Below are 17,924 nucleotides of genomic sequence, written 5' to 3' on the forward strand. Positions count from 1 at the left end.
CCTTTGCCAACTTTACAGGATTTAAGGTCGACTAATATATATATATATATATATATAACGACCACTTTCAATTAAAGATATTATATATATTATATATATAACACAACCACTTTATATTATATATATATATATATATATATATATATATATATATATATATATATATATATATATATAAACACAGTAAAAAATGAGAAATTTCCCCTACCTTGTGTGTGAAAGAGTGATGGAAATAGAAATTCTGTAGTATCTTTTTTATTGACTTTCTAGTTTTTATTTGCATTTCAGTGTTCTTTTATTTTTCTCCTTTACTTTCTTATCACCAACATTGCTTTACAAGTTTTGATCTTTTCATTGCTTCTGGTCAAGATTCTTCCAGGAACTATCACAGTAAAGAATCTTCAGGAAGAGATATTCTTCCCAAATTAATAATAAGAAATGCATTTAAGTAATTATAAATATATTTACTTTTATGGTTTTTTTTCACATCACTTATAATATTTATCAGTATATCTTCCTTTTTCTATTTTCTCCTTTATCTTGTTTAAGAAGTGCATTTAAGTAGGTGTAGATATATATCAATCTTATTTTCTTATCTTATGTCATTGTTCTTTTTCTTATATATATTTTTACTTCTCTCTCTAAAAAATATATTTAAGTAATGATAAATACATATTAACTCTCATATCGTCTTTTTATCTTATGTTATTCATTCTTGTTTTTTTGTCATATAATTGATCACATTTATCATTTTTTATATGTGTTCTTTACTTTTTTTTCGTTTCTATTTCTCTCTTCTTTGAAAATGTACTTAACTATAAATATATAAAATTTTATATTAATTCATTGTATTTGTATATCATGTTTCTCTTTCTTTCCCATCACGTTATATTATCACTAATTTTATTCTTTTTCTTTTCATCTCTCATTTTCAGTCCAAATCCAACCCAAAATAGGATAAATGTTGATTATTTTTTTTTGTTTCCAGTTGTTGATGATTATTGGTCAAAGTGGTTGTGAGTAATAAAAACTGTGACAGATGATAGAAAATGGCAAAGGTAAGTAGTGTTTGGTTGTAAGGAGGAAAAAACGATAGAAGAGGAAAAAGAAATTAGAGATGTAATATTAGTATAAGGATGAAGTTTTTAACTAAATTTAAGAGACCATGCCTATTGAAGAATATTATTATAGAAGCCGACATTTGATAATGCAAAACTAAAATCAAATGCATTAGTTGGCAAAGCGAAGATATCATGATGCGTGCATGGCATATTCACGTGCAAGCTCTGTTTTCTTTTTTTTTTCATTATCTCTTATTCTCATCTCTCAAACAAACACTCACCCCACGCTCACTTCAGGAATATCTCAAGGACATAATCAAAATCTAAATTTATTTGTCCTTAAAAAAAACTACTAGTTCCTCACAAAAATTACAGGCACATCCATTATTCAACCATGAAACTGATGAAATAGAAACATATTAATTATATATATATATATATATATATATATATATATATATATATATATGTGTGTTAAATACAAAATAATTTTCTTGTAAGTCATTGAAAAATTTTCAAAAAAATAAATGGTTTATCTAGTAAAGTATACAATTGGAATAGTTGACTTAAAATTTACAATCTAAAAGTAAGTCGTTACTAACTTTCCAATTGAACAACTTTCCAATTGAAGTCGTCATAAGTCTTAATGACACCTTTTCCATAAAATTATGAAAAAAGTGAAGTTGTTATGAGTTATGATAACTTCTTTGTAATATATTGAATAAAAGTTACTAGAGGGTGACGACGTTTAATTTATAGGATATCGTTGAAAGTGGTAACAACTTTTAATTTATAGGATATCGTTCACAATAGTGACGACTTTCGATTAAACCAAAATAATCCTAACTAATGACGAATTTAGTTATTCATTTTTACAAAAAGTCATCAAAAACTCATGCCAATTTATTCTTAAAAATGCAAATTTACCCTAATAAACTATAAGAAGTAAATTACCAAGTTTTGAAAATTTACCTAAATCATTAAATGTCATTTTTTTTAATTTTTTTTTAATTTTTTTAATACAATAGTGAAACTCGAACATGTCAATCAAATGGTGTGTTGGTGTTAAAGAAGTATTGGATATATATACAACACTTGCATCATATATATTATTGAATTATCCAATTCAAAAATAAATTTAATATAATTCCAAAGTTAATAATAACAAATACAATTATTTTCTAAAAACTCATATTTTAGTGAGAATGTTTTATTTAATCTCCTTATATGTCTTCTAATGAGAAAATTCTTTAAGTTATTTGTCATAACCATTAAATTCAACCGTGAGTGGAAATCAGGTGTAGGTGTAAGGGCTTAGAAAATTCAGAAAGTGGAAGACAGGTGTGTATAGTTGATTGGCCGATCGGTTTTTGACGGTAGTATATAAGTAAATTTTTCAAACGTTGAGCCACTTTTGCATGCACCTCTTCTCTCCAAACTTTCTGAGTTTCTCCTCCTTCTCTCTACAATTCTCCTTCTTCTCTCCATAAATTCTCACTTTCTCCTTCTTCTGATCATCATCTAGGTCGTGTCTAAGTTCTTCCTTGGTGGCAAGAGTTTACCTTCCCATCAACCTAACTGTTGTATGAAGTAGGTAAGTAAATTCTCTCGTTCGTTGAAGTTTCTGTATTTTTTGATACATTCAAGCACTGTTCAGCTTGCATGTGTTCTTCATCTATCTCTCTCTGAATATGTTTCTGTCTTTGATCCTCTAGTTGGTCCCTTTTCACCGATCGGAAATTTAGTAGGTTGCTTTAGAAGTGATTGTTGGTTAGTCAAAGTGGTGGAAGCTTAGAAAGTGCCTAGTTTATTTAAGGTAAGGGAAGCTAGTGATTTAATTATATATTTCTGTGTTTGGAATTGATGTATGAATGCTTGCATGTATGAATAATGGTATGTTTGATTGAATTGTATTCAAATTCTGTGTTTGGCCGAGACATGTGAACTGGGCTGGAGTTTCCTATTGTAGAACGTTCGGTCATTTCTGGTTTGGGAAAGAGAGTATGTGAAAATGTGAGTTGTGAGTAGTGTGTAATAGGTTCAGTGGAATAGGTTTAAAATAACAGAAATCAAATTTGGCGGTTTAGAAATTAAGTGAAATATCTTATATTGATTGAAGAGGTGTTATTCAGAATTTTGTTGGTCGATCATTCGGTTGTGTTACGTACTCAGTCAGTAACTTGGGTTCGGTTTAGTAGAGATATTATTTATTTATGATCGTTCGGTCTAATCATAGTGTTCTGATATTAAACTAGTGTTCGGTCTAGATAAAGTATCCAGTACTCTCTAAGTACTCAATTTAGTATAAGTGTTCGGTCTAAGTTTTTAAGAGTCGGTTTGAGTTATGAGTGTGCGGTTTGAGCTCTTCGAGTTGGGCTAAGTTCCTAGTAGTTGGTTTCTTTAGTGGTCGGTCAATAAAAGTGTTCAGTCATTTCCTTATGTTCTATTTCTTCTGAACCGTTAGGTCCTCTCGGTTGGGTAGTGCGAAGGTGTTCAGCTTCCAACGTTCACATGTTCTCTTTATTCTATGAATGGAAATATAACTGAGGAATGATAGATTATGTTAAATATGAGAATTGTGACTTTTAAATATTATGGAAGAGAATTCCAAGGATGAATGTCTCGTGTATGAGTATTGAATTGTAAAGTATGAATATGGATATGCTAAGCTGGCGTTCATCCTGAAAATATATGAGTATCATTCTCACATAGAGAGAGGTATTTCATTTGTGAGAATAGCAGGAAGTCCTACCACCTCAGGGTGTCGAGGTAGGTATTATGGGATTAACCTTGGGTAGTAGCTTGATTGGTGTCTGCTGTTACACTACCACAAGTACAAGGACGACTGTAGCTACATATTCATACAATCCGGATGGTCAAGTCATAATGTTCGGTTTATATATATATATATATATATGTGTGTGTGTGTGTGTGTGTGTGTGTGTGTGTGTGTGTGTGTGTGTGTGTGTGTGTGTGTGTGTGTGTGTGTGTGTGCGTGTGTGATGTGTGAATGGTAGTGTTCGGTTTGTATATGATTAATTGTATTCAGTGTTTGCATGATGTACCGTTCGGTTTCGTATGAATTGAACTTGTATGAATTGTATACATGTATTTATAATTAAATTACATTAGCTTATCATACTTTCTTGTTTTGTCTTGTGTTGTTCGTACGGTTATCTTTTCTTTTGGAATGATCATCCTGTGGATGTGAGCAGAAGGCGATGAGTGTTCGGTGGAGCAAGCGTTGGAAGGCGATGACCCTATTGCTTAAGTTAGGACCATTCGGTCATCAATTGTGTATAGTTTTAGATTGGACCGTTTGGTCAATAGGTTTGACTTATCTTTCGTAAACCTATAGGTATTATTAATCTATAATATGGTATTATGCTATATTTTGGGATGTTACATTATTAATTTTCTGTTTTATATGAATATTCTACTAAAATGGTTTTTTTTTCATGAAAGAATAAAATGTCTTAAATAAATTATATTCTCCTTTCACTTTTTAGATGTTATGAACTAAACTTATTTATGCATTAAGTGACGATATCTTTATATTATTATATTTTACCAATGTTATTTATAAATGATTTTGAATACACTAGTTAATTTATATAATCATAATTATTAATTTTTGCGTCTCCATATCTTATACTTTGAAGACTAAACTTATCGAATTGTTTATATTCTTGTCGTTTTTAATGTCCATGTCTCCATATCTTATATATTTGAAGACTACACTTATCCAATTATTCATATTAGTGTCGTCTTTAAGATCCACATCAGTTAATAAAATCCAAATAATATATAAGAGTTCATTTTACTACACCGATTTTGAATAATTGAATTAAACTTATTAAAGTTCACTTTCATAGGAATAAGTACAATTTTGATTGTTGTACATGACTCCCCCATTCGATCAAATTAAAAAAAAATGTACAAGTAAAAACTAAATTGAATTTTCTTTCATATATATGAGATTTAAAATGTGTTACCGCATCCAAACCCAGTTTGAAAATGGGTGTGAAGTATAAGATCGGAAAATCAGAATTTAACGAGTTCCTTCTCCACCTATTAAGTATAACATTAGTGAACTTACGAGGGAGAGAAAAGGAGCTATAAATGATGGAGAAGTTTAGCTCAGTGATTCTCAGATTCTCCTGAGCATTTCTTGCTCCAACCACCTGAACACGCTTTGCGCTCCCCACGTTTTCTTTTGTTCTTCGGGATGCTCACATCGTTATACACACAGGGCTTCAGGGTTGATTGTTCTTGAGCCACTGTATTAATATCTGACATGGGAACAGACACAAGATTCAAATTTTCTTCCCCTTCACCTTTCTCCCAGTTCTGAAGCCTCTCCATCGGAGGCTGACTTCCACTTTTAAAGGTGTGCTCATCAGTTTCAGCGACTTCATGTATCAAGACATTGTCCACCATCTGCGGCCATACATGTCAAAACTTAATGCCTCAAACTTGCAAATTTATGCTTTTAGCAGTGCCATAATCTCACACACCACCTTCAATAGTTACAGATTCATTGGTGAAAAGGATTCAGAACATAATAATACCTCAAAAGAAATGTCAGAAAAAGAAACATTGGTGTACAGTTACATGCTGGATGGTTATACTACATGCATCCCCATGCATTACTTTCTTCCATTCGACAAAGTCTCAAGCTTGGTGCAAATTTCATCAACACGTGTCCCCTCTTAATGAACATGTCGGTAAATTGGTTGTTTTAGAGCTAGCAATGTAAGTAATAGCAAAGCTTCACACATCAATTTGGTGTGTGAAGATTTTGTGTCGAGGGGGCGGCACAGCTGCAGGTGGCCGTGAGTCAGACACATAGCGGTTGCCAAAGAAAAGGGCAGATCCAATCGTAGGGTTATGTTAGAGGATAGATGAGGACTGTAAAAAGCTAAAAAGAAAAAACCTCAGATTGAAAAAATGCTTAAGCAAAAATGTTCCAAGGGCACAAAACTACCAGAGAGCAAAAAAAAATACTTGAAGAGTGCAATGACTGCCAAAGAGCATAATTCTCAGAGGGCATGGTGGTTGGGAAGAGCGTGACAGTTATCAGAGATAAAACATGCTTAGAGGGTGCGGTCTGCTAAAGAGCAAAAATGGTCAAAAGACACAGCAGCTGCCAAAAAGAAAAAATGCTCACAGGTTACAACAATTATAAAAGGCAAAAAAATATACTTGGATAGCCTGACAGCTTTGGAGAGCAAAAAATATTGAGAATGCAATAGCTGCTAGAGAGAAAAACCTACTCAAAGAGCACAGAAACTGTCAGAAAGTAACAAATGTTCCAAAGAGCATAGCAACTGCCGTAGAGAAAGTAGCAAATGTTCCTTTGAGACACAACAGAGACTCAGGAAAGTGGCAGCTGCCAGAACAGAGGCTCGTAGTGCATGGCAGTTACCAGAGAACATGGAGGCCAAAGACCACAGCAGTTGCTAGAGGGAAAAAATGCTCAAAGGGTGGAGCGGCAATGAAAGAGAAAAAAAGGCTTAGAGGGTGCAGCAGCTGGCAAATAACAAAAATGCTTGGAAGACATGACAGATGTTGGATGGCGAAAATGCTCAAAGGACCCGACAACTACCGAAGGGTAAAAGTGATCGGAGGATGCAGCAATTGTCAAAGTTGACCATTGAGAAGAGAGAAACCTAAAGACAAATGATTAATTTTGGGTGCTTAGACCACAACGGATGTATTCAATTTTTAGGAACACCATGGTAATACAATATTCAGTGAGCTTATTTTAAGCTAATAACATCAATATAGAATCAATCCCATTGATCCTAATATGAACATTACTATATCTATGGGATTCTAATATATCTACAAGATTCTAACAGTAACAATGAGGAATAAATCACAGAAAATTGTTTACCAAATCAACAATACAGATCAGTGGACACAAAAAGATGAAAAGAAAGCTTTTTCTATTGAATTTTATATAAAACACTTTTCTGCCATCACCTGGAAAGGAATTGGCAGAATTATAGGAAGAACTAAAACTGTGTTTACACAGGTTGAAGAAACTTACAGCTTCGCACGAGTCCCCAGCCAAGGCTGAACGAAAGGTGACATCAGCAGCAGACAATAAGCCAACGGTACTCTCAATTATATCAGGAACCATTGGAACTTCTCCATAACTTGACACAACACTATGCATAACAAAATCTCCAATATCAAAGTCAACTCCGTGCTGAATTGAATTATAAATAACCCCGACAGATGCAGCATCTCCATTCCCTGCAGAGATTGTAGGGCTTTGGGCAGAACTAGTCTGCATATCACCATGAGGAAGAAGACTCAGATTTTCTGATGAAGAAAACTTTGATGCATTTTTCGACATTATTGCATCAACATCACTCTTCAGCTTGTGGACCCTAGCCTGTAGATTGTCTATTGCCCAAAGAAGCTGCTCTAATGAAGCATCAGTTTCACTGAAATCCAAGAAAGGTTGAACTTCCCCAGTGCCAAACCTATCTGTTGAATCAGTATGTGGATCTATGATCACTATACCAAAAGACAGTATAAAAGCATTAGTCGTGAATCAGATGCAAGTCAAAATGTGATTAAGAGGCAAATGATAGGTAGGCTAAATCTTCCAATAATCAAAACAATGAAAGATAATTCTACACACAACCACTGACTGACAATTTAATGGTGTTGAATAAAACAGTTTTTTTCATTTGTAACCCTATCTCCTAAGGGAAAAGAATACAATAGATACTAATGACATCACTGATTTAATGGACAGCAGCAAAACATTAGGTCGCTTTAAAAAATAAAATTTCTAACCTGGATTACCAAAATCATCAGCCAAACCACCGTCATGATCAGACTTCTTATTCTCTACAATATAAGTAAAGGAATGAGTCTCACACATCTCTAACCCCTTGTTCACTTGAATGGATTTGGGGAAGAGTGATTGAATGGATTTGAGAGGATTTGAAGGTAAATTGTTTTTGTTGTTTATTTGAGTGGATTTGGAGATAAGTGAGGTGGATTTGGAAGTAAATTTTTTAATCTGTCACATCAATCAAATCCTATACCAATTCTCACAAACTTTACTTCCAAATCGACTTTCACTTACCTCCAAATCCACTCAAATAAACAACAAAAAATTTACCTTCAAATCCTCTCAAATCTATTCAATCACTCTCTCCCAAATCCATTTAAGTGAACATAGTGTAATGAATGGACGGGAGATTGGTAAACAGCATGAAAAGATAAGAAAATTAGGTATCAAGGATATATGAGTTGTACCAAGATAGGAGAAAATATAATGATGTGATGTATATGATCCAATTTCAGTTGTGTCTTCAACTTTCTTCCTTTTTCTTCTCTTGTTGGCCTTATTTCTACTATGTTCACCCAAAAACGGCAATGATTTTGAACCAAACTCTTCTATGGAAAATTGATCAGGTGTTGTATGTTTACCCTTGTCATATTCTGCAAGCTCTTTACTATATTTTAATGCTATTGAGTCAATTTCCTTAATTCTTAGTTCTGTCCATTTGCATCGCCATGTTAGAGGTCTTATAAAGTTCCTCCAATGATCGGTCAACCTCCTCTTCCTACAGTTACACAGCAAAAACGTAATGTATCAAACAAAAAAGTCCATGTACATGCTTCACCAAATAACCAGGTAGGGTAGTATACCACATCCCCACTACCAATTCCTAATTAGCTTATGGAAGCATGGTTTGATCATTAATGATCCCTAAAAAAGACATTAATGATGACAGACCACACAAACAGTGGTGATAGGTTTTTCAATACCAATCTTCATTAGATGCGAACCAGAAATTATATGCCTAAGAGTTATTACTATAACTATATTAGATGAACAATTATCTGGATTTAATTAATAACATAAATTGAAGTGCATTTAATATCTAAGGAGTTCCATGAAGGCAAAGTGGGAAAATAACCTATGCTCTTACTGAAACATCAAACCAACACACAAAAAACAACTGGAACCTTTAAATTTCACACTAACATTATTTTAATAATCATTACCAAAGTAGTGCAGAGATATGTTAAGATTTTTACTTGCTAAACACCCACTACCTAATTTGAACCTTGAGTATAATATGAATTTTATACGTAACTTTAAATCAATTTTCAATAATTTCAAGTGACTTGGGTTCATTAGATATTGATACCAAGATTATGTGCAAGCAAATGAATATAAAATTTACTGGTTTGGAAGAAAAGTCACCTCATTGGAAATGCAGAACCATCAAAAGCATCTGTTAAGCTACCACTGTCACCTAAGAACTCAGACTCCACTTCAGCATCACTCAATCTAGAACCATTTTCCGCATCAGACGTAGTATCAGCAAACGAACTTGAATAGTCAGTTGCATCAGGGTCCTCAAATTTGTTGGATGCAAAATCACCCTTGTTTGCCCAACTCACTATATCGACTTCTGTGTCCTCCAAAACTTTTGTAGTATTAATTTGTTCATCTAGAAAGGGTTCCACCTTAATGATGGGTTTCTCACAGTGACCCATTTTACTCAAACCCTTATATTGCACCTTTTTTGCAAATTATAAAGTGGATTTTGATTCACTCTTTCTATAATTAAAAAGTAGGGAAGGGTGAGTAGGGACATCAGATTGTCTTTCACAAACTTAGCTCCATTAAAAGTTTTCCTGATAACGTTCAGAATTGTTCAGGTACATGAGCAAACTCAACAAATAGAAAATCAACTCCTTACATGAACTTTTGAAATTGATACATAGAAAATAACAAAACAAATAATAAATAGAATAGCAGCTTCTACCACACAAAAAAGAATATAAAGTCTAAATTTTCAAAGGACTTTTGCTTAATTAGGAAGTTACAGGGTCCTAGTCCCTCCATAGTTTCCTAAACATATAGCACAGGTTTCCTCCCATAATAATTACTTACAGCCAAGAGCCTCATTTAAAGTTCAGAATCTATGCGAAAAAAACTAAATAGCAGAATAAAGACACAAATGAAAAGTATATAAAACAAATTGCTAACCAATAGTATTCAGACACACATTGCGCGAAAAATCCAAAAACAAAGTCGGCGGTGCCAAACCAGGTTTTGATGATATACTATAGTTAAAAAGCCTCCAAGTCAATATAAATTTAACATTTAAAACACGAGATTTAATTGAGATGATAAAGCATGTATAATCTTTTCGAAAAAAAAAAATAGGTTAGTTCCTCTCACTTTTTTAGAAAATCCCTTCAAAAGATCTTCTATTTAAATAACCTCTCACACACGCGCACACAATTGTAACTTTCAAATTCCATTTGAAACTTCAAATCCATGTTCGTCCCTCTATAAAAAAACCAGCAGTTACTTACACAGAAATAACAATAATCACGAATAAAGGAAGGGGTAAAACCTGCAAGAAGAGTTACTCACACAGAACAAAACAGAGTAAACCGCAAAGTGATCAACCATATAAAAATACTCCAAACTTCGACGACACAAACAACTCACCATAAATTTCAGTATCACATACCAACATCTAAAACCTCACCACCATTCACTACACACAATTAACTCAATGCGCACCGAAATCGAGAAAACTTAAGCATAGGCAATTGCAACACAAAACAGAGACTCGGAAAAAGTGCAGACATCAACACACAAACACTTTCAGTAGAAGGAGAATAAGAGCACAGTGACGGAAAAAGTAACGAAAGTGTGTAGAAGTGAGGGTGGAATGGAAGTTTTAGAGGTGAAACTGAACGTGCATGTGGTGAGAGAGAGTGTGGAAAGTGAAAGAGAAGTTGAGAGAAAGTACCAAGAGAATGAAGAGAGATTGAAAATGGCGAGTTGGCGGCGTGAAGCGCAACAACAGAAGTGAGTAGTGGCAGCAGCTGTAGTTAACGTTATAAACCTAGGAAGAGTGGAAAGGAAACGGAGGTTGCCGCTATTTATATATTGGAACATTGGAAGTTGCCGTTCCTTGTCTTCACACGTGTCAGCCACTACCCTAACAATTGCACGCTTTTATTACCACTCTCTTCTTCAAATTTATTTATTTTTTTCTTTTTTTTTTTTACTTAATCTTTAACTCTTGGTTGATTAATTTAGTAAATCCTTGTGTTAGGTTTCTTAGGGTTTAAATTATTTTTAGATCTCAATTTACGTTTAAGTGTTTTTCTTATATTTCTTTGATCTGAAAATACGATTTTAAAAGTAAAAAGACTAAAAATGGAATTTGATATGAATATTGACAGTGCAAAATTAAATTATTTTACATTATTATAGAAAAAAATCAAGTTGCATTCCATGTTAATATTTTATTTTTAAAAAACCGTTTCAAATAAAAATAATAATTGCATTCTCCTTGAAAATAAAGAGGCATTGAAAAAAACAGATTAAAAAATGGAATGTTAGAATTTTGAGATGAAAGAAGAGGATTTTTTTTTTTATTCACACAAATTAAGAGCTGTAACATTTTATGAAGATATTATGGACATGAAAATATATAGTTATATTAAAACTGTTTTACTTTACATATCCCAGATATTAGTTATTTTAGAACATATAGTTATGATGATAAATTAAATTTTAAGCAGTTTAATCAGTGTGTTAATATCATTAAATGTCAATTTAATACCATTAAATTTCGTTAGTATTTAATTTGAGTATATTTAATCAAACGGCCATGAAAAGTTGATGTCTATATTAATCATCCGTATAATAAATAAATTACAATTAAAATATGCTAGTGTGCGTGTCTAAATTATATATTATATATAATAATATAATTAGTCTCTTAAAGTAGAGTATTATGAATTTATAAAATTACTTACGTGTTTATAAAATCAATTTCACAAAAACATTTTAAGATAACTAATTCAAAAAATAAATTTCAAAATAGCATTAATATAGTACTAAATGTTATATATATATATAGGTTTAATTGCTTCCTTTGTCCCCAGTTTGGTTGAATTGTGTCAAATTCATCTTCATTTTTTAAAAAGTTTCATTATCGTCCTCACGTGGTGTAAAAGTGTCAATTGAATCCAAACATAGAAAAAATTTGTGTCAATGTAGTCATCTCCGTTAAATACACACTAACTGCGTTAAGTGGTTGATTATTTGGCACTAGAGAATTAAAACGTGGCAAATGAGTCACAGTAGTGGTAATGACGTGTCAATGAGATATTTGAGAACATGGAAATAGGTTATTGAATTGGGGAAATTAAAATCAGAATTCATTTAGGGTATTTGTATTTGTGAACGAAAACTAATTAGGGCATTTGAGATATTTGAGATAGAGTGTTTCTTTGTTGAGGAAGGGTGAAAAATCGCAATTGGGGCTTTTGAAAGCAGAACACGTTTGGTGATTTGGAAGCGTTTGGTGATTTGGAAGTGCGAAGTAGGTTCCATTCGAAGGTCCATTCGAAGGTACGTGTACATTGCTTTCGTTGGGTTTATGGTTGCTTTGGTGTGTGTGTTTGCTTCGTGTGTGTGTTTGCTTTTGTTGTGGTCCCCCATAAACTATTATCTCTGTTTTTTGTTGTCCCCCATTATGGGTGTTGTGTGTGGTCCCCCATTGTGCAGGTTAAAGTCAATCTTTATGCTGTGTTTAGGGTTCAGTACAAATTTGTTTTAATTGTTTATGGTCTGTTTAAAGTGCTTTGTGGAAGTGTTATACCCTGATGGGTTGACAGTCGTATCCTGATATGTAAATGTAGTGTTATTTTGGTCAATTAAATGTAGTGTTATTTGGGTAAAGTTAGACTGACATGATTTTTTATATTAGTTTAGGATGCCTAACTGTGATGTCGAAGTGGTCTTTCACCATGGGGGCAAATTTGTGAATGATGGGTCATTTAAATATGAGTTTGGTCAAACATCTACTTTAAAAATTGACCCAGATAGATGGAGCTACTTTGAAATTATGTCCATTTTGAAGGAGATGGGCTATATTAATGTTAAAGAGTTGTGGTATTCAGTGGGTGGTGGTACTGTGTTAGAAGGAAGGTTAGAACTATTATCTGATGACAAGGGTGCATGTCATCTGGTCAACCTTGCCATTTTGAATGGTCAATCTCACCTGTATGTTGTACACATGGTGTCAGATCCTGAGTACGTTCATATGTTGGGGGAGGGTGACGGTGATAATCGTGTAGAGGTAGAGTGTGAGGAAGAGTGTGAGAAGGCTGTTTTGGGGGAGGGTGTACAGGCTGACAATGATAATTGTGTGGAGGCAGAGGCTGAGGGAGACACTGATGGGGCTGTTTTGGGGGAGGGTGTAGAGGCTGACAATGATAACATTGTGGAGGCAGAGGTTGTGGGAGAGGATGTTGGGGCTGGTTTGGGGGAGGGTGTAGAGGCTGACAGTGATAACTTTGTGGATGCAGAGGCTGAGGGAGAGGATGTTGGGGCTGTTTTGGGGGAGGGTGTAGAGGCTGACAGTGATAACTTTGTGGATGCAGAGGCTGAGGGAGAGGATGTTGGGGCTGTTTTAGGAGAGGGTGTAGAGGCTGATAGTGATAATTTTGTGGAGGCAGAGGCTGAGAGAGAGGATGGGGGACATGATGACTACGATGTTAGAAGTTGGAATGGAGATGAAGAGGATGTGTTGAGTGAAGATGATTTCTGTAACCGTAGTGAGGAAGTTGAAGTGGGTGGACCAAGTGGGAAGTGTCCTCCATTACAGCATGTACATGACAGAGGTTTATCTAACAATTCTTGGGAATCTGAAAGTTTAGACAGCCTTGTATTAAGTGATTCATCAAATGATGATAGAGACCGTTATGGAAATTTTGGCATTTTTTCATTGCCCAAAAGTATGGAACACTATAACTGGGAAGTGGGGACATTCTTCAGTGAAAAAAAAGATTTCACAGAAGCAATAAGAAGCTACGGTGTAGAGAATGGTAGGAAATTGAAGGTTTTTAAAAATGATAAAAGAAGAGTTTCTGTTAAATGTTGTGGGGCAAAAGGGAAGTGTCCATGGTACGCATATTGTGCATATAAGGCTGCCCAAAATACATGGCAGTTAAGGAAGATTATAAACAAGCATACCTGCAGTAGAGAATTTAATGTGCGTTTAGTGACATCAAAATGGTTAAGTGGGAGGTTAGAGAAGACCATAAAAGAAAATCCCAATATTAATTTGACTAACCTCCAAAACAAAGTTTCTAAGAAATGGAATATTAATATGTCTCGGTCAACAACCTTTAGGGCAAAGAAAATGGCACACAAGAAAATTGAAGGTGATTTTGAAGAACAATATAAAAGGGTATATGACTATGTCAATGAGCTGCTTAGGTCAAATCCTGGATCAATTGTCAAAGTTAGTGTAGAACCTAATGAGGGGAACCAAGTATTCAAGAGACTTTATGTTTGTTTGAAGGCATGTAAGGTGAGTTTCATATCATGTAGGCCCATTGTAGGTTTGGATGGGTGTTTCTTGAAAGGGAAATATGGCGGTGAATTGTTAACAGCAGTTGGAAGAGATGGTAATGACCAAATGTTACCTTTGGCATATGCTGTTGTGGAGGTGGAGAATAAGGAAACCTGGACTTGGTTTTTGGAATTCTTGATTGATGATCTTGGTGGTGTTGAAAATTGTTCAACGTATACATTTATCTCAGATCAACAAAAAGTAAGTTATATTTCATTGTTTTTTATTATGAGACCTTAGTCTTCCATGTTCATGTTCAGTAAATTTACTTTTATCATTTGATAGGGACTTCTGCCAGCAATACAAGAACTTCTACCTCGTGTTGATCAAAGGTTTTGTGTCCGCCACATATATGCAAATTTTAGGAAAAAATATCCTGGAAAAAATCTGAAACGTCTATTATGGAAGGCAGCATCATCAACCCATCCTCAAGCATGGGAGGCAGTCATGAGAGAAATAAAAGATGTCAATGTAGAGGCCTTTAAGCACTTGATAGCTATTCCACCAAGGTATGTTTTCAAGAGTGTTAGCCATGTCAATTATTTAGAACTGTTTGGTTGTGTTATAAATGTGTGTGTTTTTCTTTATATAGATTTTGGTCAAGGTCAAGGTTTACACCTACAGCTGCTTGTGACACCCTAGTAAACAATATCTCTGAAGCTTTTAATAGTGTGATCTTGGATGCAAGGGCTAAGCCCATCATAACAATGATGGAAGACATTCGTATGTATCTAATGAAGAGATGGGCAAGAAATAGAGAGAAGATAAGGTCATATGAAGGTTCCTTTTGCCCCAAAATTTATAAAAGATTTCAAAAGGAATTAAACAACACAAAATATTGGATACCTAGGTATGATTTCATAATATGAAGTTTTATTTGTTTTAATTTCTTTACTTTACTGACTCACTTGAATCCAAATTTCATTTTCCAGCTGGTCAGGATTGAAATTATTTGAAGTGAGACACACTTCCAACATTGGTGACAAGTTTGTTGTTGACATAGATAAAGTGGACTGTAGTTGCAGGAAATGGAGTATAACAGGAATCCCATGCTGTCATGCCCTCACTGCCATGACATTTTTAAACATCAATGGAGAAGACTACATCTCACATTGGTTTACAAAGTCAACCTATGAACAAACATACTTTCCAATGATATATCCAGTCCACGGTGCTCATATGTGGGAAATGACTTCAATGCCTGATGTGTTGCCTCCACCTAAGAGAATTTTGCCTGGTAGACCGAAAAAGAAAAGAAGATTAGAGCCTTGGGAGCTTAAGAAAGATGACACTCAACTAAGACAAGGTGGAACACGTAAGAGATGTGGCATATGTAGAGAGCTTGGACATAAAAGAAATAATTGTCCACAAGCTGCCCAAGCTGCTCCAACAACTCCAAATGCAACTCAATCCAGTCAAATTACTCAATGCGAGGTTGAACAACCCCAACAAAGTCACCCATCAACAACAGCACCTCAGACAACTTCAACACCAGCTGACCCAACTGCCACAGGACCTTAAAACTGATTTAGAAAGTCATTAGCTATTATTAATATGTATTTTGGTACTTTGTTTCGGCTAGCACCTTTTTTTGGATACAAACTTCAATATGTATTGTGTGCTGATGTATTATTTGATGAAGCAAAGTATTGTCTGTTCAATGAATATGATGTCCAGTTTGAAGCACAGTTTCTGATGTTATATTCAATGTGCCGTTTGAAGCACAATTTCTGATGTTATATTCAATGTGCAGTTTGAAGCACAAATTCTGCTGTTATATTCAATGTGCATTTGAAGCACAAATTCTGTTGTTATATTCAATGTGCAGTTTGAAGCACAAATTCTGCTGTTATATTCAATGTGCATTTGAAGCACAAATTCTGCTGTTATATTCAATGTGCATTCGAAGCTCTGATTTTATACTCAACTTTCATTGAATCTTATATTATTTATTAGTTATTTTCATTTGAAGATAAATGACAAGTGCAATATTGTTTCTACTGCAACTGATAACTGTGTACAGTAGCCATTAAATTGTTGCTGTCATCAAATTTGAATTTAGCTGTTAGGTTGTATTTGGATAAACTTGTTCTAAATTTTCTAAGACGAAAAAAATGAGAGTTAAATAAAATGAATTTATTTTATTGGCTACATGTTATATTTGGAGAGTTTACTTAGCTGTCATCAAATTGTTCTTGTCTCAACCATATCACTACAACTTAACTATTGAAAGAACATCCACCTTCTTCAACAATATCACTGCCAATTAGCTATTGAAAGCAGAAATTGAGATTTTTCATTCATTTTCAACAACTGTCTAATACAACACATTGTCTAATACAAAATAGTCATGGAATTTTAAACAAGATACAAACAAGGATGACATTAATAAACCCCATAAAACATAGCATCCATGTTAATTGCTTCTCCCATTTCTGAGAAACCATAGCAGATTTCTCCAGACTAATAATTTTCCTCCTTTGCCTAGCAATAATAGTATCCCTTTCATCCAAATTAGCTTCATTGCACCATTTAAAATAATTGCATCCTTCAAGTTCTTCGTTTCGAGTCCGCTGTTCAAAACATCCAACCACAAACATTTCATTACTCAAAAAATAAACTAATCACTAAAATGAAACTACAGCCATTGAACAAACCTTGTAATTAGGGCATCCCCAAAATTGTTTGCCTTCGTTCTTCACAGTTTTCGCCACTCTCAACACAACAACTTCCCCACAATGACATATGTTAGTTTGAACCAATCCTCTGGATGAAACGGCACGACAGCTCCCCCATGAGCAAGACGAACAACACTGATGATTCAATGACATTGCCACTTCCTAAGCCAACGAAAAAACGACACAACCTCACAACCAAGCTTTCTCACCCAACCCCAATCCACACAGTACCAACACTTCTTCAACCAACTCCAAACCGAACAACAGCCATTTCTCAACAAACACCCAAAGAGGGAGGAAGAAGTAGAGGGAGGAAGAAAAATAAACTCACCAAGCTACTGCCAACACAAAACAGCAAACCCTAACGAAGAAGAAGACAGCCAACACCATCAACTCCCACCACGCAGTTGTCACTTATAACCTCATTAAGGTACTTCCCACTTAGGGCATCCACGTAAACCTCTCTTTTGCCACGTTTTAATTCTCTAGTGCCAAATAATCAGCCACTTAACACCGTTAGTGTGTATTTAACGGAGATGACTACATTGACACAAATTTTTTCAATGTTTGGATTCAATTGACACTTTTACACCACGTGAGGACAACAATGAAACTTTTTTAAAAATGAGGATGAATTTGACACAATTCAACCAAACTGGGGACAAAGGAAGCAATTAAACCTATATATATATATATATATATATATATATATATATATATATATATATATATATATATATATATATAAA

General features: G+C 34.2%; 2 protein-coding genes across 5 annotated transcripts; one reads left to right on the forward strand and one right to left on the reverse strand.

The window, feature by feature from the left end:
• Positions 1–5,004: 5,004 nt before the first annotated feature.
• On the reverse strand, positions 5,005–11,010 carry LOC124845064 (elongation factor). Of its 4 annotated transcripts, XR_015783618.1 has the most exons (7): positions 10,874–11,010; positions 9,304–9,740; positions 8,346–8,656; positions 7,878–7,931; positions 7,117–7,592; positions 6,069–6,207; positions 5,634–5,982 (listed from the first exon to the last, which is right to left on the reverse strand). XR_015783618.1 is itself a non-coding variant. In XM_047322101.2 (6 exons), exons 2-6 carry the CDS (start codon positions 9,597–9,599, stop codon positions 5,202–5,204), a joined length of 1,437 nt encoding a protein of 478 aa, XP_047178057.2. In that variant the 5' UTR covers positions 9,600–9,740; positions 10,874–11,010; the 3' UTR covers positions 5,005–5,201. The 4 variants fall into 4 exon arrangements, 3 of the variants coding, with proteins under 3 accessions (XP_047178057.2, XP_087960531.1, XP_087960532.1); XM_047322101.2 differs by lacking the exons at positions 5,634–5,982; positions 6,069–6,207 and adding an exon at positions 5,005–5,501; XM_088104405.1 differs by lacking the exons at positions 5,634–5,982; positions 6,069–6,207 and adding an exon at positions 5,439–5,581.
• On the forward strand, positions 10,793–16,018 carry LOC148206595 (uncharacterized). The gene is made up of 5 exons (XM_088108177.1): positions 10,793–10,932; positions 12,853–14,698; positions 14,783–15,006; positions 15,090–15,347; positions 15,430–16,018. Exons 1-5 carry the CDS (start codon positions 10,793–10,795, stop codon positions 16,016–16,018), a joined length of 3,057 nt encoding a protein of 1,018 aa, XP_087964303.1.
• The last annotated feature ends 1,906 nt before the right edge of the window (positions 16,019–17,924 follow it).

Source organism: Vigna umbellata, chromosome 1, assembly GCF_029865625.1.
Source record: "Vigna umbellata cultivar VRB3 chromosome 1, Vumbellata_1.0, whole genome shotgun sequence".
Taxonomy (NCBI): Eukaryota; Viridiplantae; Streptophyta; class Magnoliopsida; order Fabales; family Fabaceae; genus Vigna; species Vigna umbellata.